Source organism: Emys orbicularis, chromosome 8 (genome assembly GCF_028017835.1).
Source record: "Emys orbicularis isolate rEmyOrb1 chromosome 8, rEmyOrb1.hap1, whole genome shotgun sequence".
Lineage (NCBI taxonomy): Eukaryota > Metazoa > Chordata > Testudines > Emydidae > Emys > Emys orbicularis.
The window spans coordinates 56,696,218-56,724,080 of NC_088690.1; the positions used below are offsets into that span (position 1 = coordinate 56,696,218).

Genomic DNA, 27,863 nt, shown 5'->3' on the forward strand with positions numbered 1-27,863 from the left:
AGTACAAGAGGCACATTACTTCACCCACGTCCCAGCATCATAAAAAGTGTGTGTGTGTGTGTGTGTGTGTGTGTGTGTGTGTGTGTGTGTGTGTGTGAGGGTGGGAGGGTGGGGGGTGTTGGGACTGTCATAGTAGACGGAAATTCTGGAAGTCAGAGTCCTCTTCCCTTTCCAGAGGAACTCAGAATTCCAGCAAGGAACCTTCCTCCTCAGCAGAGAGTCAGGCTATGTCTACACTACCACTTATGTTGGTATAACTTATGTCAACCCCTTCCATCGGGGTAAGTAGTGTCTACGCTGAAGTACTGCAGCTGTGCTGCTGTAGCATTTTCAGTACAGACATACCCTTATACGTTTGCTTCATTAGAAGCATACCTTGCTTTTGTGCACCATAGGGCAGAGGCAACTACAGGCAAAGTTCAAATTTCAGTTAACTGAATATCCCGATTAATTGTGCTCATTCAGATAACCTCTTAGCGGCTCATTAAGTGCATGGGGGAATACACTGTTCTTTCAGATCACACTCTTGGGGATCCAAAATGTAGTTAAGAGAGGGGGAATAGCTGCAGGAGACAAGAACCTCCTTGGTTCTAGCACTGACAGCTGTGGGGGAGGGAGCCAGGCAGCTGTACCCCTCACTACAGTATTTGTACTGGTGCTTGTGGAATCCTGGGCTGTCAAGAAGGCTCTTGTCTCCTGCGGCTCCTTCCCCTCTACCTCCTTTCTTTTCTCTCTCCCATCCTCCTCTTTGCCTTCCCCCTCCCCCCCGCCCTTTCATTCCGCAGTGATACCAGATCCTTTTCTCCCCTCCTCCCTCTGGGACTGGCATCACTGCAGTATGAAATAGTGGCTTTGTCTACACTACAGCCACTCAAGCGGCACTGATATGGCACTGGAACTGTGCCGCTGGTGCACCATAGCGTAGACGTTTCCTACAGCGACAGAAGGGGGTTTCCCCTCAATAGGCATAATCCACCTCTCCGAGAGGTAGTAGCTAGGTCAACAGAAGAATTCTTCCATTGACCTAGCCACATCTACCAGAGAGGTTAGGGCATCTTAACAACGTAGCTAGGCTGACCTCAATTTGAAGTGTAGACCAGACCTGTGAAACTGCAGCTAAAAATAGCACTTCCATTTATCTGAACACCTGGTTATCCAAAGGTCTCGGATGTCCTCCAGGCCATTCAGATAAACAGAATTCACCTGTATTATAAAGGTTCCCCCTTTGGGTAATGCTAAAGGAAAGAAAGCAAGACATAGGCTAACAAGGCCATCCCTGTTAGGAAACCACTTATTACAAATTCACTGATGGAAATCTCATTGAGTCAGTGTGTTCCCCAAGGAGAACCCTTTGAGTGATGAATCACAAAAGCAGAGGCCCCAAACCTCCAGATCCACATTAATATCAGATCAACTGCTGGGACAGTCACACAATCAGGCTCTCCATTTTAGCTTTTGCTTTCTCAATAAAATCCACAGAGGCACTCAGGAGCGGAAGCCGTGGGGGACCCATTGGAATCCCTGAGGTAAAAGTCATGACTGCTTTAGTCTGTGCAACACCAAAACCTAGGTAGGCAAAAGAAAAGAAAAGAAAAAAAAAAAAGAAGGCAGGTTACTTAAATAGATCACTTAAATAAAAGACAGTCACTACAGAGGGCTCTAAAATACCAACCGCACCAACTATTCCATCTCTTGTGAAACCCTAGAATATGGCCAGAGTTTAAATTCCCACAAGGGAGAACGATGTAATCAGCAAGTGATGTTTGCAGACAGAAAACAGAGTTAATATCCATCCTGTATTACAGTACAAACCACTCTTAGCTACCCATATTTTCCTCCAAAATGCCCCAAGTACAATATTTCCTTAGTAATGCATGCTTATGCTCTGAAAAATGACTCTAAGTGTGGCTTTGGGAGGGTTCCCATACTTGTTTTTCCAGGACTTCCAGATCAAATTAGGGTAATCTTTATAGATAAAATGTATCATCTAACTCTCAGCCCAGCAAACAACCTAGGAACCGAAAGCCCAACCATGTCCTTTGTGGCTTACATATAGTATCAGAAGTAATACAGACTAACATGGCTGCTACTCTGAAAGAAGTAATACAGATTCTGTAGTTAGAATTCAGTTAATAATTCTCTTGATTATGTGCAAACCAGAAAGAATCTGCCTCTCTCACCCAAAGCGGTGATGGCTCTGCAGGGTTATCAGGAGAAAACATGTATTTTTGCCAGCAAAGTCAATAGATATAGTTTTGAAAGCACAAGGGGAGTAGGCCTACAATGTAAAAACACTTATTTTTCTCATAAATGGATGTTTAGATTCTTGGGCCTGATTGTCCTCTCTCTCACACCACTTATACCTGTGTAAAACTCACTCACTTGAGTGGAGTTACTCTTAAGTTATACCAACTGTGATAAACTCAGGACAGACAGCTGCAAGGCGGGGAGGGGTAGAAAACAGTCCCAGAAGGTTAAAAGGCCCTCCTCCCTATCAACTGAGGAGGAGTAACCAGGGCCGTAGCAACAAAGAACGTGGCCCCCTCCGAACATATGTCCGGGCGGGCCCCTTACAATGCAGAAACTGGAATGCGGTATTTATTTTGCCACTTTTAGGGGCCCCCTTCCTTGCGGGGCCCCCTCCGGTCGGAGGGTACGGAGGGCGCTCGCTATGCCTCTGGGGGTAACTACAGGTCAATCAGGTTCAGCTGAGAAGGGGTTACCAGAGAATCAATTAGGATCAGCCGAGAGGGAGTTACCTGAGGTCAATTAGGATCAGCTGATTCCAACTAAGGGCTTCCCGAGACCCTTTTAAACCCTCCCCGTTGGGAGAAGAGGGGGAGCGAGAGAAGGAGTCATGCTGCTAGTAGGTTAGGCGCAGTGAGACAGCGAGCCTCACCAGGAGGGGAGGCTGCATTCCCTCCCAAAAGACTGGTGGAGAGAAGGAACGGACTTCCCCTGTGCAACCAAGAGGGACTGTTTTATCCAAGCCTGTCTCACCAAGGCTAAAAGCAGCGGAGCCTGGTGAGACCGAGAAGGTGCCTTGCCACACAACATAAGAGAGGAGAATCAGGCCCCCCGTGCTTTGTCATCAGGGCACTTTATTATCTTGTCCGGGATTGAGAACACTCAGTAAGAGTGACACAGAGTGGACTTAAGAAAAATGGATAGTCAGGATAAAAAAATTGTTTTTTTGAAGTTGGGGAATTTGTCAGAGAGCCTGGAGAAAGGAGGGAAGAGAGTGAGTAGAATCTTTCCTGATGTGCTTTACCAGCTCAGTCATTGACCTCCCAACTGCTGATAACTCAAGCAGTAACAGCAGATGTGAGGTCTCTCTTTGCACAAGACCTTTCAGAAGGGAGCTTCTCAGGTTGCAGGGACCTGGAAGCTTCAGTGAAGCTCATGGATTTTCAGTTCCTGTTTTACAACACAGTGAGGGAGGAAGATATTGCAGCACCTACCTAGTTTGAATACAAAGCTGAGAAATTCTCCAGTACAGAACTAGAAGAGAAACAGACAGTATTTTTTAATTCACTTCTTCATATTTACAAGACATATCCTTGTATAACAACAATTATACACATGACATAGCAAAGGGAAAGTCCCCAGTACATTTGGCATGCCTTCTTAAGTAAACAACATCATCCACAGCTCCAACCCCCCCCATTGAACTGCTCCCACCTCAATGAACCACTCCCCATTCAGGCCATCCTTATTATTCAACTTGGCCCTTAACACAACAGTCTGAGGAAACTGGTGCACCGTGCCCTTCTAGACTTCCAGACAGGAAGTCCTTTCCAGAATAGAGGACCCTTTGTTGAACATAGTTCCCCCACGCTCCTGCCACCAGTCCCTCTCTTTTAGAACAAAGGAGAAGTGCCCCAGCTGCCCAAGACTGCGATAGAAAATTGTGTTTCATTTGCATATTGACTACACCATCTCTATGGCCTCCAACATGTTGAGCAAGAAGGGTAATGGCATAGTGACCTGAGAAACCCTGCATGATGGAGAACCCTTGTGCAGAATGCTATTGCCTACTGTTAACCAGGAAGAAAGCCCAATCTCAGTGGTGTGGGGGAGGTGGAGGGGAAGCAGGAGAAGAGAGACAAGAAGAAAAGAGATGATGCTTGGTCCAGCCTAACCTCCCTTCCCCATAAGCAACTGATGAGGGAGGGGCAAGAAACTGCCAAGACTAGTTAAAAAGTGAGTAGAGTGGACAGTGACCCATCTGGAATGGTTAAAAAGACGACTAGGACAACCACCCCTTAAAAGAGATTGGGCATGGAGCACTATAGATGGAGAGTATTTGAATGGTGGTTATCAATCAGCAAGGGGGTGCTCAGCCAGGTTAGAAAGGCAGGAGGCAGTCTCCAGACTAGTCAGCAGGTAGATGTGTGCACACGGACAGGAAGGGAAGAGGAAGGAGGGTGGATGAGAAGAACATTGGTTGGAAATGGGACAAGAGGATCCTAGAACAGGTTGTGCCTAAGCCAAAACATGTACGTGACTGGGGGAAACAAACAGACCTATCTAGGTTAGACTGTTTATGAGAGAAGAGATGGACAGTGCCCATTCCACATAGGGTTTTGGGGGCTGAAGGGGAGGTTACACAAGGGGAAGAAAGGTGAGCTGTGCCTCGGCTAGTTAAAATAGCGGGGTTTGTGCCTGGATCGGTTTGAGAAAAGGGGAGCTGTGTACCAGACAAACAGATTGTTTGTGTGTGAACATAGTGGTGAGAGATTAGGTGGTTAAAGTGGTGGTGGTGGGAAGCCACAGAATGAATGGTGCCCAGTGAAGAGAAGTTTAGGGAAGCAGAGAGAGGACACTCCCACTGTGAGCAGGTAAAGATGCTGTACCTGATACCGTTGTGCTAATGCAAGGTCTTGCTTTGCAAAAGCCTCCAACATCAAGTTGTTTTTTTTGCCCAGGTAGTTGTATGTGCTGCCAAAAAAACCAAAGTAAACTCAGTTATGCAAAGAGGTGCTTAGAGCAGCTACCGCAACCAGAACAAACAAGTCGTCCCAGGCTTTCTAGTGCAATATTTTGTTTTCAGAACGTAATCATTCCGATCTAGAAATTCCACGTGGTCTGAAACATATTGTATATAGCTGAGCCTTAAAAGCATGACTGCTCCCAATGAAAAAAAAAAAAAAAAGTGTTACAATTAAGTGTTTTCTTCCCATCATCCTTTACAAACGACATTGTTTTTCCAAGAACAAAAAAAATCAGTTAGCCATTCTGGGGAACAATCGCTTTGTTTACTCGTCACTTGTGATTTATATATTGTACACATGAATTGCAATGCGGTATGGTAACTCATTTACACCTCCTCAGTGGGGGAGGAAGGATTGTCTAGTGCTTAAACACTGACCCTGACCTAGGTTCGATTCCCTTCTCCACTTTCCCCAAGATCACACAGAAGTCTCTTTAGTCTCTCTGAACTTCAGTTCCCCTCAGTAAAGAGGGTAATAGTCCAACCCTGCCTCACAACAATGTTGTGAGGATAAATAAATACATTGAAGATTGTGAGGTACTCAGGGTATTACAGTAATGGGGGCCATATAATTACAATACATAGACAGATGGTGGTAAATATGGCAACAAATGGAGCAGGAATGCAAAAAGACTGACCTTCCAACTGCCCCAGATGCTCCTATTGCCAGTGCACTCAGCAGATGCTAGTTTGTGGAGGGAAAACAGCATTTTACTTCATATAATAAAAAGCAAAGGAAGAATGAGCAGTACAACTCGCGGTCCTGAACATGGCTAGAATTCAATTCGCACTGGGTAGTAATTGTTCAGGTTGGAACCAGGATATGTCTTAGCATAAGCCACATAGTTTTTAGAGGAGATCATTAAGAGTGGAGCCCCTTACCTCATCCACCCCATAGAGTAGCACAAATTGCTCTTTGTTGTTCTTCACACACTGTGCGAAGTCCAAGAGGTCTGTGTCACTGAACTTCACCCCCTGGAAGGTGGGGATCTGTTCTTTTATACCATCCAGCAGCTCCTCAACACGAACTGCACAGAACAACAATCTCACATCAAGAAACACATTCCAGTCACATAAGATGTCCCTGATCTCTTCCTCAAAGGGTCATCATTGTCACTCAAGCCTTACTATTCTTCATTTGAGCAGAGTCAGGACCCTTCCCTCCCCTCACACAAGGTAATCAGAGGCAGACTTGTTGCTTTCCAACATTTTCTTTACGGTTTAAATGTAAGAGCTTGGTTACTTAAATAGCTTGAAAGGAACCAGTAAAGTAACTCTGGAATATATGAAGAGATGCACAAATGCATGTTAGGAGAAATGTACCATTGATATAGAATTGTCACTACCCCCTCTCATTTATACCTACTCCCGTATTACATACTTGCTGCTTATTGACAATAAGCAAGATCATGTGGGACACATCCACATCTAAGCTGAACAGCTTCTATAATTCTGCTACCTGCATTTTCTTTTTTCCCCCCATTGTCTATTTCCTGGCTTGTGCCCTGTTACACAGCAGTGATTTCATTAATATCTATCAGATGTCTTATTTCCTTCTTGAGTATTAATCTTAGTTCAGAAACTGCGAAATACAGTTAGATAAGCAGTTCAGAAATGAACCGGCAACTACACTTAAAAAATATATTCAAAGAGGCTATACGGTCTGGTGCCTAGAGCAAGGGAGTCAAAAAACTTAAGTTCAATTCTCAGCTGCACTGCTAACTTGTCTGGACTTGTCTACATTAGAAAAATTTATTGTGGCTGAATGTGATTAGTACTTCAGTTAGCTAACCAGGACTATGTGGTCAGTATTGAGCAGCACAAGTGGAGGTTATCACTGTCAGCTAGGTGTGGTGAAAGGTTGCTGGAAGCAGGGTTTAACCATGGTTAGCAGACATGATGCTAAACGTAACCTGTCCTGGTCTACACTGGTCACGATGTCATAGTCAGCATCATTTCATCTTATAGACTCATAGGAGTGTAGGGCTGGACGGGACCTCCAGAAGTCATCTAGCCCAGCTGCCTATGCTGAGGCAGGACCAAGTAAACCAAGACCATCCCGAACAGGTGTTTGTCCAACCTGTTCCTAAAAACCTCCAATGGTAGGGATTCCACAACCTCCCTGGGAAGCCTATTCCAGAGCTTAACCACCCTTAGAGTTAGAAAGGTTTTCCTAGCATCTAACCTAAATCTCCCTTGCTGCAGAGTAAGCCCATTACTTCTGCTCCTACCTCCACTGAACATGGAGAACCGATCACAGTCATCTTGGTAACGGCCCTTAACATACTTCAGGTGTTATCAGGTCCGCCCCTCAATCTTCTTTTCTCAAGACTAAAACATGTCCTGTTGTTTTAACCTTTCCTTGGAGAATAGGTTTTCTAAACCTTTACCATTTTTGTTGCTCTCTTCTGGATGATCTCTAATTTATCCACATCTTTACTAAAGAGTGATGCCTAGAACTGGACACAGTACTCCAGCTGAAGCCTCACCAATGCAGAGTAGAGTGGGACAATTACCTCCCATGTCTTGCGTACAACCAGACATGGGAGGTACACCTGTTAATACACCTCAGATTTAGATTAGCCTTTTTTGCAACTGCATCACATTGATGACTCATTAAATTTGTGACCCCAGATCCTTTTCAGCAGTACTACCACCTAGCCAGTTATTCCCCATTTTGTGCTTGGGCATTTGATTTTTTCCTAACTATTGTACTTTGCACTTGTCTTAATTGAATTTAATCTTGTTGATTTCATATCAATTGTCCCATTTGTCAAGGTTGTTTTGAATTCTAATCCTGTCCTCCAAAGTGCTTGCAACCCTTCTCAGTTTGGTGTTATCTGCAAGTTTTATAAGCATCCTCTCCACTCCATTATCCAAGTCATTAATAAAAATATTGAGTAGTACCAGACTCAGGACTGACTCCTCTGAGAGCCCACTAAATACATCCTCTCCGTTTGATAGCAAGCCATTCATAACTACTCTTGGAGTATGGCTTTTCAACCAGTTCCAGACTCACCTTATAGTAATTTAATCTGAACCACATTTCCCTAGTTTGCTTAGGAGATCATCATGTGAGACCTTGTCAAAAGCCTTACAATCACATCTATTGCTTCCTCCCCACCCACTAAGCCAATAATTCTGTCAAAGACGGAAATTAGGTTGGTTTTGCATGATTTGTTCTTGAAAAATCCATGCTTGCTATTTTTACAACTCTTATCCTCTATATGTTTACAAATTGATTTTTTAATAATTTGTTTCAGTATCCTTCCACGTACTGAAGTTAGGCTGATTGGTCTAGGATTCCCAAGGTCCTCTTTGTTCCCCTTTTTATAGATAGGCACTATGTTCGCCTTTCACCCATCATCCATGAGTTCTCTAAGGTAATTGCTAATGGTTCCGAGATTGCTTCAGCTAGTTCCTTAAGTACCCTAGAATGAATCTCATCAGGCCCGGCTGACTTGAATATGTCTAACTTATCTAAATATTGTTTAATCTGCTCTTTCCCTATTTTGGCTTGAGTTCCTTCCCCCTTATTAATACACCAGACCCTCACTAGAATGCGGGATTTGGTATCCATGCATGGTACTGCGTTAACGCGGGGACCGTGTTAAAATGAATTGCAATTAAAGTAATTAAATTTGGGATCCATGGCTGCGACCGTGTTATATGCAAATTTGTGCTATATAGATGCGTGTTCTAGCGATGGTCCGGTGTATTAATTGTGTTGAGTATCTGGTCACCATTAACTTTTTTTAGTAAAGACTGAAGCAAAATAGGCATTAAATACTTCATCCTTCTTGATGTTAAGAGTTATTAATTCTCCTTCCCCACTAAGTACAGCACCTACTTGACCATTCAATCCTGTTTCAGCACAGTAACATTTTCTAATGTAGACAAGCTAAATGTGTTTTCTAATTCTAGATTCACCAACTGTTTTCTGAGTAAATCCCTTGAACAGGGAAAGTCTGCATGTAATAGGAGCAAGAGTCACTGAATGAGCAATATACTTACTCTTTACACCTGTTAAAGGAGGAATGTGATAGTAATAAAATGGAATGCCAGGGGCTTCAGATGCAACTTCCCGTAAGAAAGCAACCAATGTATCTGAAAGAGGCAGTGAAAGAAGGCAATCATACTCTGAGGCAAGGGAAGGAGGTCATCCACATAAAGGGGAGTTCAGGTTCATAGACTTATCAGCAAGCCATCTCTAAGTAGGGTGACCAGATGTCCCAATTTTATAGGGACAGTCCAGATATTTGGGGCTTTTTTTTAAAAAAAAAAAAAAAAAAACACACACAGGTGCCTGTGACAGTACCTCCCATAAGGCTTTATGGAAATATGCTTAGAATGTGTTTTATGCTACATATGCCATGTAACATATCTCCGTAAAGGTTATGATCTACTGAATGAATTAATCCTATTTGTATGCATGTATCATTTTTGTATTCAAAGTTATGAATGTTGGCTGTGTCCTGGCTTGATTTCTAAATAACACTGGTCTACAATTTTTGAGAAGTCGTCTGCTTCAGAGATAGAATGTGCTATTTATTATGTATTTTGATGTGCTGAATTCAAATATGACAATTAAAACAACTGATTGGCTACTGTTTCTAAGATATTTAAGTTTTTACATTTTATGTCTATGTATATTGTGTAGATAGAGTTTTAATCATAAATTGTAAACCTAGGTCTTTTCATGTGTTTATGGTTGCTTTACATGATAATATTTCACCTGTCCTGTTTATGTAACACTTAATAAATTTTATTTATATAACCCTTTTGCTGATTTTTAATGAAACAAAAGGCAAAAAACTATTATGTACATAGTTTAGTCCTATTCAGTGTCTACTCGGCGCTTCTTGGCTTGTCTCTTGTATTCATTAAATGGAGCATCTCTTGTCACTGTCCAGCAGTAGTCTGCAAGCATTGATGGGCTCCATTTGCCCTGATAGCATTTCTCCATTGTTGCAATGTCCTGGTGAAATCGCTCGCCGTGCTCGTCACTCACTGCTCCGCAGTTCGGTGGGAAAAAATCTAGATGAGAGTGCAAAAAATGTATCTTTAGTGACATGTTGCAACCAAGGCTTTTGTATGCCTTGAGGAGGTTTTCCACCAACAACCTGTAGTTGTCTGCCTTGTTGTTTCCGAGAAAATTTATTGCCACTAACTGGAAGGCTTTCCATGCTGTCTTTTCCTTGCCACGCAGTGCATGGTCAAATGCATCATCTCGAAGAAGTTCACGAATCTGAGGACCAACAAAGATACCTTCCTTTATCTTAGCTTCACTTAACCTTGGAAATTTTCCACGGAGGTACTTGAAAGCTGCTTGTGTTTTGTCAATGGCCTTGACAAAGTTCTTCATCACACCCAGCTTGATGTGTAAGGGTGGTAACAAAATCTTCCTTGATACAACAAGTGGTGGATGCTGAACACTTTTCCTCCCAGGCTCCAATGACTGTCGGAGTGGCCAATCTTTCTTGATGTAGTGGGAATCTCTTGCACGACTATCCCATTCGCAGAGAAAACAGCAGTACTTTGTGTATCCAGTCTGCAGACCAAGCAAGAGAGCAACAACCTTCAAATCGCCACAAAGCTGCCACTGATGTTGGTCATAGTTTATGCACCTCAAAAGTTGTTTCATGTTGTCATAGGTTTCCTTCATATGGACTGCAGGACCAACTGGAATTGATGGCAAAACATTGCCATTATGCAGTAAAACAGCTTTAAGACTCGTCTTCGATGAATCAATGAACAGTCTCCACTCATCTGGATCGTGAACGATGTTGAGGGCTGCCATCACACCATTGATGTTGTTGCAGGCTACAAGATCACCTTCCATGAAGAAGAATGGGACAAGATCCTTTTGACGGTCACGGAACATGGAAACCCTAACATCACCTGCCAGGAGATTCCACTGCTGTAGTCTGGAGCCCAACAGCTCTGCCTTACTCTTGGGTAGTTCCAAATCCCTGACAAGGTCATTCAGTTCACCTTGTGTTATGAGGTGTGGTTCAGAGGAGGAGGATGGGAGAAAATGTGGGTCCTGTGACATTGATGGTTCAGGACCAGAAGTTTCATCCTCTTCCTCGTCTGACTCAAGTGAGAATGATTCTGGTGCATCAGGAACCGGCAGTCCTTCTCCGTGGGTTACTGGGCGTATAGCTGATGGAATGTTTGGATAATGCACAGTCCACTTTTTCTTCTTTGACACACCTTTCCCAACTGGAGGCACCATGCAGAAGTAACAATTGTTGGTATGATCTGTTGGCTCTCTCCAAATCATTGGCACTGCAAAAGGCATAGATTTCCTTTTCCTGTTCAACCACTGGTGAAGATTTGTTGCACAAGTGTTGCAGCATATGTGTGGGGCCCACCTCTTGTCCTGATCTCCAATTTTGCAGCCAAAATAAAGGTGATAGGCTTTCTCAACCATAGTGGTTATACTGTGCTTTTGTGATGCAAAAGTCACTTCACCACAAACATAGCAGAAGTTATCTGCACTGTTCACACAAGTACGAGGCATCTCTGCTCACTTTGGCTAAACAGAAATGTGTCCCTTTGCAAAATCAAACACTGACAAATAAGAGAGCACGACACTGTATGATTTCTAGAGCTGATATAGGGCAATTTGTTCAGCAGAGTGATGTAAGCTTCGTTATGATTGCATCAGCCATGACTTCTAGGAATAACATGATGCAATTCATATCATGTATGATGCAATACCAGCTTCAGATTGCATCATTCATTGTTTTGCCTAAAAAGCAAGTACTGTCCAAACCCAGTCATAGATTTATTCATAGATCCAGTCAAAGATGTATTTTAGTCATTTCTGGTTTCAATTGAGATCCCTTCCCTTTATAACTCACTTATCCTCCGCCATTCCCAAGTCAAGGGTCGTATATACTGACCCAATAGCATATCTTGAAAACTAGAGCCAATCAACAATTTTAAGCATCATTTTCGTTCTCAGTGACCCAGAATTAGTAAAGTTTGACTACATTTATCTCAGAAGCATTTTGACTGTAGAGCAGTGTAACCTTAGTAGAGCATTGATCAGTTCCTGGAGAAAGGAATGTGCAAATTAAGTACCTAATCAAGAAACATTTAAAGGACAATGGATCTTGGAATGCTCCAATCCACATAAGAAGTCTACTTGAGGATATTCAAGGTAGCATGTAAACAATGGTTGCTACCTGTAAAAACAGAGTCATGCATGGACATGCGACTTGCCCAGGTGACTCCTAAACTCCATCTTGGAGCTGGACTTTGCATAGGAGTGAGGAGGGGATCTCCACCCACAAGAGAAAGTCTATTTAAACCCCTGGGAGACCCCTCCATTTTGTCTTCAGCTGGCTAAAGAGAGCCTCTCCACTCTCCAGGATATTTGAAAGAAACTGGAACAAAGGACAGTGTGCAAGAGGTGTGAGTGATTGCTGGACCCAGGCTAAAAGATTAGTTTGTAAAAGGGAGCATTCTGGAACTGATGAGGATCTTATCTGTATTCAGTTTGACTAGACATAGATTTGCGCATTTTATTTTATTTTGCTTGGTGACTTATTTTGTTCTGTCTGTTACTACTTGAAACCACTTAAATCCTGCTTTCTGTATTTAATAAAATCACTTTACTTATTAATTAACCCAGAGTATGTATTAATAGCTGGGGGAGCAAACAGCCATGCATCTCTCTCTATCAGTCTTATAGAGGGCAAACAATTTATGAGTTTACCCTGCATAAGCTTTATACAGGGTAAAACGGATTTATTTGGGTTTAGACCCCGTTGGGAGTTGGGCATATGAGTGTTAAAGACAGGAACACTTCTGTTAGCTGCTTTCAGGTAAACCTGCAGCTTTGGGGGAAGTAATTCAGACCCTGGGTCTTTGTTGGAGTAGACGGGAGTGTCTGGCTTAGCAAGACAGGGTGCTGGGTTTCCGAGCTGGCAGGGAAAGCAGGAGCAGAGGTAGTCTTGGCACATCAGGTGGCAGCTCCCAAGGGGGGGTTCTGTGATCCAACCCGTCACAGTGCCTATTACCCCCACCCTCTGTCCTGATTTTTCACACTTGTTATCTGGTCACCCTATCTCTAAGGAGACACTATTTCTCTATCTCTTCTGCACTTAATAGGTGCAGGATATAGGAATTGGGTACTATGCTTTTAATAGTTTGTGAGCTCTCTAGTGTTTCTCACTGTCTAGGTTTCAGAAGCCAACAGAACAGTAGTGTATATATGTAGCTAGGCCTTGAATGGTTTATAAGATTAGTAAACATGATTATTTCAAACCCACTGGGCCAGTGTAATTCCTTCATATTACATGTGTTGTATAAAAACCAAGAGACAACAATAGGTTATTTCATTTTGAGCTAATCTCACAAATTGATAACACTGGCTAGGGTCAGAGTTTTGCAAGCTTCTTCCACACAGCTCTATCATTTATCCTCAGCTCTGATCTGCTCCCAAGTAGTTCTGCACCTCACAAGTAATATGCACTGGTCCTGTTAATCCTGTGCTTCCGCAGAAACTGTCAAATATGCCAATGTAATGTATGCAATTTGGTGTGTCCAGTAGGCATCAAGAGATCATCAATTAGTTTCACTTATGACCAAGACCAAACACACCACTGGCATTCAAACAATGTTATTTCCAGAAATGGTTTCCAAAAGAATGTCCATATGACAGTGAGGACGATTACATTCTGAGCCAGAGCAGCAGAGGGTAAAGATGGAGCCTATAACACAGGACCTATGTTAAAACTCGATTACCTGCCCTCTTAGAAAAAAACCCCAACACCTGAAGGAGGAATATAAGCACTATAAAAGGAAGTTTTATCATTGAGGAACCATATAGCAAAGATACAGATGCTCTCACCAACTACAGCAGCATTGCTGCCACAGATCTCTAAAAAACATGACCTCCCTTTACCATATCGTACTGCTGACAGCCTGAATGTGTGGCAAACTGCAGAAGAAAAAGGGCCTCTGTGGATGTGATGGCCACAGACGTCTCTGCTCACCTTTGTTTGTAGGTTTGAAAAAAAAGGGGGCGATCCCAGCAATACCACTGGCTCCTATTGCAGCTGCATGTTTGGCCTGAATAGGAGAGAACAGAATGTATCAAAGGTGCATGCACTGCATGTGTTTCTATCATGCACATAGTGAAGAAGAACCACATCAATCCATTCCACCGCTATGAATTAAACTCTTAGAAGCAAGTTGTACATTATGGAACAAGTTTCAGAGTAGCAGCCGTGTTAGTCTGTATCCGCAAAAATAACAGGAGTACTTGTGGCACCTTAGAGACTAACAAATTTATTAGAGCATAAGCTTTCGTGGGCATCCGAAGAAGTGGGTTGTAGCCCACGAAAGCTTATGCTCTAATAAATTTGTTAGTCTCTAAGGTGCCACAAGTACTCCTATTATGGAACAAGTTCAGCCCTGAAGTCAATGGGAGTTGTGCCAGTGATGAAGGGGCCCTTCCATCAAGGTAATGCACTACCTCTGTTTCTAAACAAAACACATATCTATTACCTCTGCCTGATTAATGAATGGTCCTCCATCCTTACAGCTCCCATCTCCCAAGAAATAGGTTAGCATCACTGACCCCATTCTACACATTGGGAGACAGACAGGTTAAGCGACTTGCTCAAGTCACACAGGAAGTAAGTGGCAAAAGCAAGGAATAGAATCCTGCTCTCTAGCACCATCAGGTTCTTCAAGAATTTTCCCTTCCTTCAGCTACTACTTGCCTTTAAGATTCCCACATCCCCTGAAGTGGCCAGGAGTGGACCATCTGGGCCTGAGAACATGTGTGTGTGAGTGAGAGCGAGCAAGACAGTGCACAAGTGAACAGGGGCCGACAGAGAGAGATTGAGTCAGAAGACGGGAGAGAGTATGGAAACCCCCTAAGAAACAGAGAAGAGGAGGAAATGAGAAGTGGAGGCCCTGGGGGGAAAACAAAGGAATAAAGTGCAGATATAGGGGAGCCATGTTACCAGTAACCTGTGCTTTAGGGATGGTTCCAAAAAAAAAAAAAAAAAAAACATAAGCCTAACTAGGTTTTTCTAACATATGCCCATCATCATAGTGTCACTCTCTCAGCACTAATGACACTCTATTTCCTTGCAACATAGGCTGGTGTGGAGGGGATTTTTTGTCCCGGACATCACTACATCTATAGCAATTTTCTGATTGCCACCTTTTCTCCAGGAGCATCCCAATGTTGAATGCAGATCCCACATCCTGCATGCCTACCTGGTGGAATGTTAAAGGGTACCTGAGAATTTTCAGGGCACAGCAGATGCTACTTGATACGTCAATGAGGCAGCAACATCCCCTCATGACAAGCTGATGCAACTTCATGACACGAGCTCATCCCTTAGGACGAAGCCTCAAAGGGCAAAAGCCTCCATTCATTAAACCTTCCCCCAACCAGAGTTCAGTGAAGAGGAGCCTGGCTGGCTCCTCCAGTTAACCAAATCAAGAGAGCCTCAATCCCAGGGGAGCCTGAGGTTTATCCTAAAGTGATCCACAACAAAGTGGGTAATACAATTTACGATGGTCATTAATTATATTACTGAGATGAATGGGGCCGTTCACATGAGGGGCATCAGGTCACATTTGGAAGTCCCCCCCACCCCCAGTAAAATGGTGGCAGAGAATCTATTTGTAACATATTCTGTGCTTGTACAGCACCTAGTGCAATGGGGTCCTGGTCCATGAAAGGGCATTCTAGGCCCTGTAGCAATACAAACAAACAAATTCTGCATAGCCTGGCAGCTGTCCAGGAGATGCTAGTAGAGCAAACCAACTCAGTCTGATTAGATCCAATGCTTGTGTGCTCAAAGACTCAGGGATATGACTACGTTGATAAAATACCCGTGGCTGGCTCAGGTCAGCTGACACAGGCTCACTGGGCTTGGGCTGCAGGGCTATAAAACTGCAGTATAGACATTTGGGCTTGGAGTGGAGCCTGGGCTCTGGGACCCTGTGAGGTGGGCGGGTCTGAGAACCCAGGCTCCAGACTGAGTTAAAACTTCTACACTGCAATTTTATAGCCCTACAGCCCAAGCCCTGTGAGCCTGAGTCAGCTGACCCAGGCCAGTGTTTTATTGCCATGTAGATGTACTCTCAGGATCCCCCAGAACCAAGACAGCATAACATGGAAAGAGCACATGTCAGTAAGCACATAAACTCAGAAAAGAAAAGGGGATCAACCCACTGATATATAAGGTTATGGAAAGACAAAGGAAGGAGGCTAAGAGAGAATTCACACACGTACCAGTTCCTTTGCCTCTGGTAGACTTAATGCTCCCACGTGAATGATCACATGATCCAACCTACACAAGAGAAAGATTGAAAGGTTGCTGTTTATTTTTTGGTTTATGGGAATTTAAATGTGGGGGAAAGTACCCAGACTGTCTGTCTGGCATACTGAATTATGTCCTCTGTTTGTCCACACAGCAGATACTTCATTGGAGTGGGGATACAAACTAAAGGAGATCTAGAAACAAAGTTTTAGAGTACAGCAAAAAGTTCAGCCACACATCCAACACTTCTTCCCAGTACCCTCCTCCACCCAGAGGTGTTTGACACCCTGATCCCACAATCTTATTTCTGCAGCTCTCTCAGATCCTCATCGCCAGAGCTGCCACATGCTGGCCAAGTGATCTTCCTGAAGCAGTGGGCCAGATTCTCCCCTGCTTTGTCTCTTGTGTAGTCTCGTCCCCTATGTAAAGAGCTAATCATTCTGATCTGCAACATCTGACACCATTTTGCACCAGTAGAAATGAATGCACCAGATACAAGGCTGTGGGGAATCAGGGCCATTGTATGCAGCAAGCTTAGAGAGTCACACGAAGTAGGTTAAAAATTTTTTTTTTAAAATCATTTTTCATGGGAAATTTTCAAAATTATTTTTCCTCCCCCTTAAACTTTCTATAGGAATTTTTTGAGTTATTCAGCAATAAAAAACCCCAAAACAAACAAACAAAAAACCCGAATCCAGAATTTTTTTTAACTCAAACTTGAACAAAAGTTACCAAGATACCCCTACTTCAAGGAAAAACTCGACCCATTTTTGTTTCCCCTCTTTCTCCCTCCAAACAAAAGCCCAGAAAGTTTAAACCCAAAAGAAAATTCAGTGAAAATGTTTTCCCCTCTGTCACTTCCCCCCCCCCCCCAATTTTCACTGTCCCTTCCCCACAATTCCACTCTCTCCCTCCCCATCTCTCACTTCCCCACAACTCACTTTCAACATGGACGTTAGAGACAGCGCAAAGGTGAGTGATATGAGAATATGCAAAACATCCAAGAAAAGGGATGGTCCAATGATTAGAGTTGTAACGTGGGACTCAGAAGACATGAGGCCAATTTCCTACTCTGCCACAGACTTCTGGTGTGGTTTTGGGCAAGTCACTTAGTCTTTCTGTGCCTCAGTTTCCCCATTTGTACAATAGGGATAATAGCACTGCCCTGCCGCACAGGGGTGTTGAAAAGATAAATACATACAAAGATTGTGAGGCTCTCATGCCTGTGTTAAGGCAACATAAAAGCAGCAAAGATGGTCTCATTTTCACATCCCTTATTACTTTCCCTTGCCCTCTTCCTGTTGCTTAAGTTGGGGGGGTTTCCAAAACCGCCTCTCTTCCACATGCCTCCATAAGCATTTCTATAGTCCCTTATTTTGACAACACCAGCAACATCTTGATAAAAGGGCCAGGGAAAGAAAATAGAGGAAGTAATTAGAGGGTGCACCCTTTGCTTAGACAAGCAGTAATGTCTAGGTGAACAGACAAGTTTCCTTAGAGCTACTCACTTGTTTTTCCCTTTGGTCACCCACTCCTCTGCCAGCTGCTTCCTCTCCTGGGTGCTCAGTGACAGCCCTTCTCCTGTTGTGCCATTCACTGTTTCAAGCAGAACACAACACACTCTAAGGCCTGGCCTACACAGAGAAGTTGCACTGGTTTGACTAAAGACCATTATTGAAATTTAATCACACAAACTAACCCAATATTGGACAGTTGTAAACAGATATGCAAGTCCACACAAGGGTTTGCACTGATTTAAATAAACTGTTTTTTAAAGTGCTTTAGTTAAACATGCGGAATTTGTGTGATATTATATATATATAGATAGATATAGATAGAGAGAGAGAGAGAGAGAGAGACTATAGCACTGAAAGAGTTAAATGCATATACCCTCTGTGATGTTGTGAGTATAATATAATATCTCATTGAAAGGTGACAGGGCCAGAAAGATTTAATTAACTCACAGACTGACCTAACCCATGTTTGAACCTTAAGGACTGGTTAGAAAGATATGTAAATGAATAGAGCTTTGAAATGCAAGTCTGCATTGTTAGAGATCTCAAGGGTAGATGTTTGCTCAGGTCTTGTGATGTAAGCAAACAAGTCTTGTCTAGTGCTATAACTTTAATTCAAAGATCAAAAAAGGAATATTCACATTTATAATGATACTTGAGTGAAACAGTATTATTGTCTATATGTCTCTTTGAAGGTTGTGGTAACCTGTATCTGAACTGTTTAATGAATAAATTACCCTGTGCTAATTGCCAGGATGTTTGGAGGGAGAATTAAGCCTAGTGTTTTCTCAGGCCGAAAGACTGCTGGAAGTGTATAAGAACCCTGAGACACGATCCTGCTTTGGGTTTCAAGAGGGGGAAACCTTAAGCCACAAGGATTGAGATCCCCAGTCATTGACTGGAGCCACCCTGAATATGAACATTGGAACGTAACCTATGGACTATTTCTAAAAGGACTTTTGGCAACTACAAACTCACCTCTACTATATATCTGAACCTCAAGAATTGAATTCAAGTCTGTATGTATATTGATCTTTTAACCAACATTCCCTCTCTTTTCTTTAATAAATTTTAGCTTAGTTAATAAGAATTGGCTAATAGTGTGTATTTTGGGTAAGATCTAAGTTATAATTGGACCTGGGTATATGGCTGAGCCTTTGGGATTGGAAGAACTTTCTCTTTTATATGATAAGATTCTCAGTAATCATCATATCTGACGTGTGTGTCTGGACGGAGGCCTGAGGCTGGGTACTTTAAGGGAACTGCGTGGTTTGGACTTCTGAGTAACCAGTGAGGTACTACAGAAGCTGTTTTGTGCTGGCTTGGTAAATCTAAATATTGGAATAACCACCAGCATTTGGGGTTTGTCTGCCCTGTTTTGTTTGCAGTTCACCCTGATTGAGTGACCTCTGCTGGCTCCCACGGGCAGCACCGTCACACCCTCCTAGGCCAACACAATCAGAAAGGAAGAAACCCTTGTAAGAGGACAATGGACTTGAAGCTCATTTGATAAAGGTGCCTATTGAATAAATAGGATTTGAATAAATGCATCTCTCTCATATCCAATGTTGTCTATCAGGTGACCACATCTTGCCCAAGCATGTGGATAGAATCATTCAGATGGGTCTTTTCTGTCACTGCTTTGATCCTTCTTAATGCCCTAATATGGCATTGTCTAGTAGTGGTCTCTGCTTCCTTCCCCACTCCAGTAACATTCTCATCTTCTGCTCTATCCTGCACATAACTGGGAGTTTAGGCAAAAACAGATTCCTAAAGAATAGGCTAAGATCTCTTCCACTTAAGTGCACGTTTATAATGCTCCCATCCCCATATTCTATTGCATCACAGCTCTTGGCTGACAAGAAGCACAATTCACTGCTTAAGACTTACCAAAAATGTTCTTCACACCCTGCTCTTTTACAAGATAATCCACATATTGCCCAATCACAGAGAGGTTAATTTCTCTGAAAAGAAAGAAAATAAAAAAGGGGAAGACAGAAATAACATGTGTTTAAGGAATCCCTGACCACGTTCAAGTTCTAACAGGTTTCCCTCTAATACCCTAGAGGGGTTGGGAGTATGAAATCTAGCTTAAAAAAAAAATTCATCTGCCCTCTTCCTGAATTGTGGAGACCTCTATACATAAAAGCTTCTGAACAGGGTATTTGGGGCTGAGAACGCCAGATTAGAAAGTGTCCTGTATGTGAGACCTAAATTGGGATTCCTAGAGCATGAGATTCACAGAACTATAAGACCCAGATATTCAGCGATCAGAACCACAAAGCTTCACGTGTTCTATTGCTACAATTTATTAATGCCTTTAAAAAATTATATATATATATTATATTGAAGACTTGATAAGAACGCTATTTTTCAAGTTTACCTGATTCTGTCTCATAACCACTGCCCTTCTGAGCACACAGCAGCAACCAGGCTGGCTCTGACTTCTGGAAAGCGCTACAGCAGAGGTTCTCAAACTGTGGTCCTTGGACCACCAGTGGTCAGTAAGCTCCATTCAGGTTGTCTGCAGATAGTTCCCTCTAAGGTGCGCGCCTGGGCGGCTACACACAAGAGAATGAAGGGCCACCCACCCAGAGGTGAAAGTAAGCCGGTACGCTACCCCAGGGCTCCGGGGGCTATTTAAAGGGCCGGGGCGGTAGAAGCAGGAGAGGCCCTGGCCCTTTAAATAGCCTCTGGAGCAGCAGCAGCTGCCGCTGCTACCCCGGCGGGGGAGAGGGAGGGCACTTACCAGTACAGGGCGGGCCAGGGCTGGCTCTGACCCCCCCCATCCCCGCCCCTTCCGGGGGCCAGAGCCAGCCCCAACCCAGCTCCATACCAGCAAGTCCCTGTTTCTACTTTCACCCCTCCACCCACCTACTTATGGGAACCGCTGAGAAGACTTACATGTAAGGTGAGGTGGTGGTGGCCTTGTGGGGGTGGGAATAGGAGGTAGGTGGGAGGGGGCAGTGGGGTGAGAAGAGGGGGTGGAGGGAATTTGGGATGTGCAGGGCTGCGGTGGCTAGAGAAAGAGGCAACTTTCCTCAGCTCCTGGGCTGGGGCTGCTGGGGAGAGATCCCCCTCCTTCCCAGCCCCAGCTCAGGGGCTGCCATGGTGGGGGAGAGAGAGGGCACATCCATCGCATTGGAAAGGTAAGACTACTGATATTAAAATATGAGTTGTCTGCTTTTATTTGTAGACCAAATAGTGCTTTTATCCAGAGTGCTTTATAATAGCGAACAGTACAAACAATATTTGGATAGATCATTAAGTGGTCCGCTGAGACCCTCAGCAATTTTCAAGTGGTCTGCAAAAAAAAAAAAAGTTTGAGTACCATTGATCTAAGGAACATGGGGTAAGCCCGGAATAAAGTGTAGCTAGGAGGGATACCAAGCTTAGTTATGTTTTATTTAATGGCAGGTTTGAAACTAGTAGACTCTCAGACACCAAAGTCTCCAATCGCCAACACAGTTCACTCAGGCCTTCAGAGGTGGCTAAACAATTCTAGGCAGTTGTTTGTTTTTTCTGTATCTGAAAAACCCACAATAAAGGCCCTTTCTCCCCTGGGCAAACATTTAATATCTTGTAGTGCTTTAAGTCTGCAAGTCTAACTGAAAAGTGACTAGGTAAAAGTAGTAACTATTGCTTTGACAGAGCTATTCCTTTGAGTATTCACAGTCATATCTGCTCACTTCAGTGGCAAGCAGAGAACCAAATCCTCAGCTGATGTAAATTAGCATCAGCTGAGGACCTAGCCCATACCTTGACAATTTTGCAGTTTCTAACCCATATATTTTCACTACTCTTTACTGCTGCTTGCCCTGCAAAGCCCCTCCCAGATATTGTATGCTAAATTCCAATCTGTGCAAACTTAGTGAAGACAATGGGATTGTGCCTGTGTCAATTAGAGGTATAATTTGCTCTGCAGAATATGTGTTACTGGTGGTCAGGTGAGAGATGGGAAGAGAACAACTCATTGCTCAGGATCCAGGCTTAATCTGCAGAAAGAGTACTTAAAAACCATGGTCTGAATTTTAAATGGTACATGCTGGAGTACAGAAATCACTGAGACAGACCCTATGATCTAGAGCTGCTCAAACAATGGTAACCTTTATGGAAAACTTATATGGAATAAAACTTAGACTTTTTGAGAAATCTTGACCAGCTCTGCTGTGATCCATTTTTGCTGTCACAGAATTAAACAAAGATCAGAGGTAAACTCCAGCGTTCTTGGTCAAAATTTCCCTTACCCTCCCCATATGTATTCTACAGTGTGCTAGATGGTTGCCAGTGCCACTTTCCCACTCCCTGCATCTTACTGGTGTGCTGCATGCTTGTAATTTGTGGAGCACACGAAGACATCATTTAGGATGAAAGGCTCAGAGTAAAATATTAAAGGAAAAACAGTTTCCCCCCCATTACATTTTTGGATGCTCACCATTTAACCCCTTTAAGGGACGGAATGGTCTGTGGTCTTGGCTTTAACACAAGAGAGACAAAACAAGACCCGCTGGCACAGCCACTTACCTCTGCTACTGAAGATGCTTTGTGGGTTTTTTCTGCAGTGGCTCATTTCCAGCAGCTCTACCATGCTCAGATTATTAAGTGTTTCTTGTATTGTACATTGTAATTTAAGGAGAATTAAGGTTGGAATGGAATGCTCAAGATTAAAAAAAAAAAATCTGAGCTCCCGATTCAATATCTGCCGGGGGGGGGGGGGGGGGGGATGCAGCATTCCCAAACAAGATGAAATATGTAGTGTTGTTGATCAGCCATACAGTTCCCCTTTGGACATTGGAGTGTGACTCAAAATGCTAATGGTCTAGCTGTCCTTAAACTGGTGAGACAGACAGCATGTGTAATCACAGCATCTCTATCAGGTTCAGATTTTAAATTAGTCATCACTAGAACCTTTTAGTTATTCTGACTATGTGGCTAGTGAGCCAATGTCAGAGTGGCAGATGGGGCCTGATTCTCCCTTACATGAAGATCACTTTACACCAGTGTGAGTGGGGGAGATAGGGAGGTGTGTGAGACCAGAGAATATTGCGCTGGAGCCATTCTCTGCATCCTGCTTCCCTGATTCAACCTAGGTGTGACTCCTTCATGATCTGGGGTGACTAGCTGTAGGCCCTCCATCCAGCCCTTAAGAGCAAGCCACCTAGTTACACTCCCCCAACACACACGCACACACACACTTTGAAACCTTGCCTGCCCTCCCTCCCACTCAATTTACCACTTGAATGCATGGTCTGGGCTCTCACCATAATGAGCAGGTCTAGAGTCACCTGATGCTTCTCTGCTAATTGCTCCCATGTCCCCTGAGAAGAGACTGAAGCCACCCACACTCCCCTGTTCCCATGTGCCGTCAAGGCCCACAGTTTGGGTGTTCATTTCAGCAACCTTAACCCCAATTTAAAGATGTGTGGGACTATAAAACAATTTTAAAGAAGTGTGTATGTACACATATGGATATTTATTTATAGGCCAAAAGATGTCACAGGATCATTTAGATGTGCAGTTCTAACTTTCATGCCTCTTTCTTTTAATTCCCCCACTGCCTCCTGACCAATTGTTTGTTGCTGTAATCCATTGTGTCTTTTTTGGTAATTAAACTAAGCACTTTTGAGAAGGGAAGCACTATGAATAACTTCTGGGCACTAAAAAAAAATAGAAGTTGTTATTTTTATAAATACACTCTACTACTGTAAGAAGTAGCTAAGCAAACCATCCTTCATAGTTACAGGATGCAGGCTGTTAAATGGCATCTGGTGGATGTTACTTTGCCCTTTCTCTTTGGTTGGATAAAGAGAGAAAGGGACAGTCTTCATTTTGCTCGTGATAAGAATAATCAGGGTTGGATTCCATATTTATGGCCTCTCAATAACTCCAGATGAAATCTTCTCAGTTTACAAGTCGAAAGGAGTGGTGTAAATACAGACATAACACTGTTCAAACCTAGATCTCAAAGCACTTATCAAAGGCAGGTAAGGTTGAGCAACTCCATTTTTACAGTGTAACCAACCTGATTTTTTTTTTTCTTCCGAGAGCCAGCCTAGACTCTCCTGAGTAAGCTGCCCACCACAAAATTAACCTCTGCTCCCAGTACTGCAGGACTGCAAGGAAGGGGATTAGTCAGTCAAACAAAAGGCTTCACAAACCTTTGTCTTCTTGGGATGTTGAACACGGTTAGAAAGTTAACTTAAAAAAAAAAAAGTAGTTGCAGAAAAGCAAGTAGGAAAATGTAAGGTTCTGGGGAAAAGTTCACAATACATTAATTGACATTGACAGCAACCCTTTTGGTGGGGAGAGGTAATATTTACCCATCTGGAGTCATTGGAGTGATTGTAGCTGCTGTGAGACCCTGCAATCTCTTTGGGGATGCCATTGAGCTGTTGGGAGAAGTCAGAAAGACAAGCAAAATATATATTTTGAGTAAATTCTGTTAATGACAAAGCTCTACAGGCAAAGCCTGGAACAGGTGGACTTTGTAAGTTTCTTTTGAGAAAAACAGATTGTGCAGTTTTCTGAGGACCTGTGCAGACGGGGTTACTGTAGCAGGCAAGGTCTGAGCATAAGATTGGCAGCACCTGGTACAGTTCTAGTTCAAAGGCAGTTTCTCTTTGAATCTCCTGTTTTCACATGTGCATCACTTCCTAAAACATTCACCTTTGGGCCAGACAGTACTTATGTCTGGGTCTCTGCTTGAAGAGAGAATTTCTGGAAACAAAATCTCTAACACCATTTTTGAGGTCTGGGGACGGAGTGGAAAAGATGCATGTCAAACAATATAAAGGGGAAAAAATATAAGCACATTTTTATCAAGGGAGCTAAGCCACCAAATTTAACATTTCATATGGACATAATCCCTGAAGAGCTCTATAGCTTCTGCTTGGGTTGGAGATAGTGGGAAATCAAGTCAGGGCTGCCCAAAGGATTCAGGGGGCCTGGAGCAAAGCAATTTCAGGGGCCCCTTCCATAAAAAAAGTTGCAATACTATAGTAACATGTATTTGGAAATGTAAAAAATAACTAGTGAAATACATTCAAAAATTAATTTGTAATAATTTGAAAATACACTAAATACATTTAAAAACATTAAATGCTTTAATGGTATGTATACATTTGCAATTACATAATGGGCTGTTGCTGGGTGATGGTTGGTGCCAACGGACTGTCGCTGCCTGGGGGTGGTGCTGCTGTTGCCCCCCAGGGCTGGGTGGGGAGCTGGGCTCTGGGTTGGGGGGTGCCCGGCTCACAGGGGCTGGGCTCAGGGCTGTGGGGAGATGGGGTCAGGGGGGTGTCCGGCTCAGAGGGGCTGGACTTGGAGCTGGGGGTCAGGGCTGTGGGAAGGATGGAGTCGGGGGGGTACCCAGCTTAGAGGGGCTGGGCTCGGAGCTGCGGGTCAGGGCTGTGGGGCGATGGGGTCGGGGGGTGCCCGGCTCAGAGGGGCTGGGCTCGGAGCTGGGGGTCAGGGCTGTGGGGGGATGGGGTCGGGGAGGTACCTGGCTCAGAGGGGCTGGGCTCAGAGCTGGGGGTCAGGGCTGTGGGGGATGGGGTCAGGGGGGTGCCCGGCCCCGGCCCCTTACCATGCCGCTTACCCCCTCTCCCGGAGCCTCAGCGCGCCGCATCCAGGAGCGGCCCCGGACAGTGCTGCAGCAGCGTGGTGTCTCCAGGAGGGCCTGAGTTCCCGCCGCTCGGCCGCAGCTCGCAGCCCCACCCCCTTACCAGCTGAGACGCCGGGGGATGGGGGAAGACGGAGGTGGGGGGAGCCTCCGACATACTCGTGGGGGCCCCTGCAGGGCCCGGGGCCTATTGCCCCACTTGCCCCCGCTTCTGGGCGGCCCTGAATCAAGTGATTGAAAAGTCACTTCTGAGCCTGGTCAATTCTACTTCTCTTTACAAAATTTACCCACCACTCATTACTGTTATTCCAAACATGGCCCCGGTCCCACCCTCAGCCTCTCTCTCCTCTTGGAAAGGTTGGGAAAAGGAGAATTCTTCTCCTGCTAGACAGGGAAGTCTCTACTGTGGGAAAGAGGTAGCATAGCAGCCTTTGTCTTTGGTGCCTTCTCCTCCATGACTGTCTCTGCTGCTGCTTCCAACTTTGTCTACAGCATCAGAACAAAACTTATCCAGTTTGTCCCAGTTACATTTCTGAGCAGTATTCATAGAATCAGGGTTGGAAGGGACCTCAGGAGGTCATCTAGTCCACCCGCCTGCTCAAAGCAGGACCAATCCCCAGACAGATTTTCACCCCAGTTCCCTAAATGGCCACTCAAGGATTAAACTCACAACCCTGGGTTTAAGCCAGGGGTCTCAAACACGCGGCCCGTGGGCTGCATGCGGCCCGCAGGGTGATTTTCTGTGGCCCGCGAGCCCCCCCACCCTCCCCTAGTGTTTACCAGAGCGGCTCCGGCCAGACGTGCACCGGGAGCAGGGCATGCTCCCTGCTTGTCTGGCCTGCCCTGCGCAGCTCCGGGAAGAGGCTGGAACGTGGGGAAGGGGGGGGCGGAGGGGCTGTGTGTGGCTGTTGCTTCAGGCAGCGCCCTCAGCAGCTCCAATTGGCCGGGAACGGAACCGCGGCCAATGGGAGCTGCTGGAGGCGGTGTCTCAAGCAACAGAAACACACAGCCCCTCCGCCCCCCCTTCCCCACGTTCCAGCCTCTTGCGGGGGCAGGGCAGACGCGCCGGGCCAGATCCTGCCCCCCGAACCCCTCCTGCAGCCAACCCCCCTGCCCTGAGCCCCCTGCCTCACCCTTCACCCTGACCCCCTGCCCTGAACCCCCTGCCCCACCCCACACTCCTCTTGCACCCCAACCCACTGCCCTGAGCCCCCTGCCGCACCCTGCAGCCTGACCCCTTGCTGTACCCCTCACCCCAACTCCCTGCCCTGAGCCCCCACCACACCCCTCCTGCACCCCCTGGGGGCAGGGAGGGGGCAGAGTTGGGGTGGGGATTTCAGGGAAGGGGTTGGAATGGGGGCAGGGAAGAGGTGGGAAGAGGCAGGGCAGGGGCGGGGCCTCATGGAAGGGGTGGAGTGGGGGTGGGGCCAAGGGCAGCGGGGGGGAGGTGTCAGTAATACGGCCCTCGGGCCAATGTACTAGTCCTCATGGTCATTTGAGTTTGAGACCCCTGGTTTAAGCAGACCAATGCTCAAACCACTGAGCTATCCCTCCCCCTGGAATGGCATATCTGAGGACATAAGACTTCAACGCTGCAATGGTTACACTTGGCTCAGCTTTGGGAGGTTGTCTTCATAATCATAAGGACTAGAAACTAAATTCTTCTATAAATTAAAGATTCGATTCAACAGAAGCGGATGGCATTGGCACCCCTACTCACCAACAGTGGATTGTGAGTCCTGTTAATGCAAAGCTACTTTCTAACAGGTTTTGCCCCGAGTACACATAGTATGGAAATAATTGAAACAGCACAGAGCACAGGCTCTCTTGAGAACATGCTGATTTGCACATTGAGATAACAGCATCACATGAGCCTTACAGGGGATGGGGAAAGGGGACAAAATCTGCTACAACCACACTGCTCAGAAACTCAGTCCCACCCCCTCCTGTGAGCTCCACACACCACCCCCTCAGTCACTCTCAGAAAGCCAGTCTGTCTGTCTCCCCCTTTCCAAGACTCAGCCAGTCTGCCCCCCTTTAAGAATCTGAGTTTCCCCGCAACTCTGCAGAGCCTGCCCCCAGGGCCGTAGCAACAAAGAACGGCCCCCTCCGAACATATATCCGGGCGGGGCCCCTTACAATGCAGAAACTGGAATGCAGTATTTATTTTGCCACTTTTAGGGGTCCCCTTCCTTGCGGGGCCCCCTCCGGTCGGAGGGTACAGAGGGCGCTCGCTACGCCTCTGCCTGCCCCCCACTGCAATGAGTCTGCTGTCCTGCCCACCCGGCCTGTGTCAGTCTGTCCTCACCTGCAGAGTGAGCCCCTGTGGCCAGCACACCGCGCTGCCTCCCCTGGACCTCGGCAGCGAGACTGATCTGGTGCCTGACTCTGCCCCCTCGAGTCGCTGTGGCTTCCTTTTTATTGCTGAGCAT

At 45.0% G+C, this 27,863-nt stretch overlaps 1 protein-coding gene across 1 annotated transcript; it reads right to left on the reverse strand.

The window, feature by feature from the left end:
- Nucleotides 1–1,426: 1,426 nt before the first annotated feature.
- Nucleotides 1,427–27,863, reverse strand: NPL (N-acetylneuraminate pyruvate lyase). Its single transcript, XM_065409889.1, has 12 exons — nt 27,740–27,863; nt 24,131–24,199; nt 19,701–19,774; nt 17,805–17,892; nt 16,269–16,326; nt 14,005–14,080; nt 9,008–9,100; nt 5,876–6,021; nt 5,632–5,678; nt 4,857–4,941; nt 3,462–3,501; nt 1,427–1,566 (listed from the first exon to the last, which is right to left on the reverse strand). Exons 2-12 carry the CDS (start codon nt 24,193–24,195, stop codon nt 1,427–1,429), a joined length of 912 nt encoding a protein of 303 aa, XP_065265961.1. The 5' UTR covers nt 24,196–24,199; nt 27,740–27,863.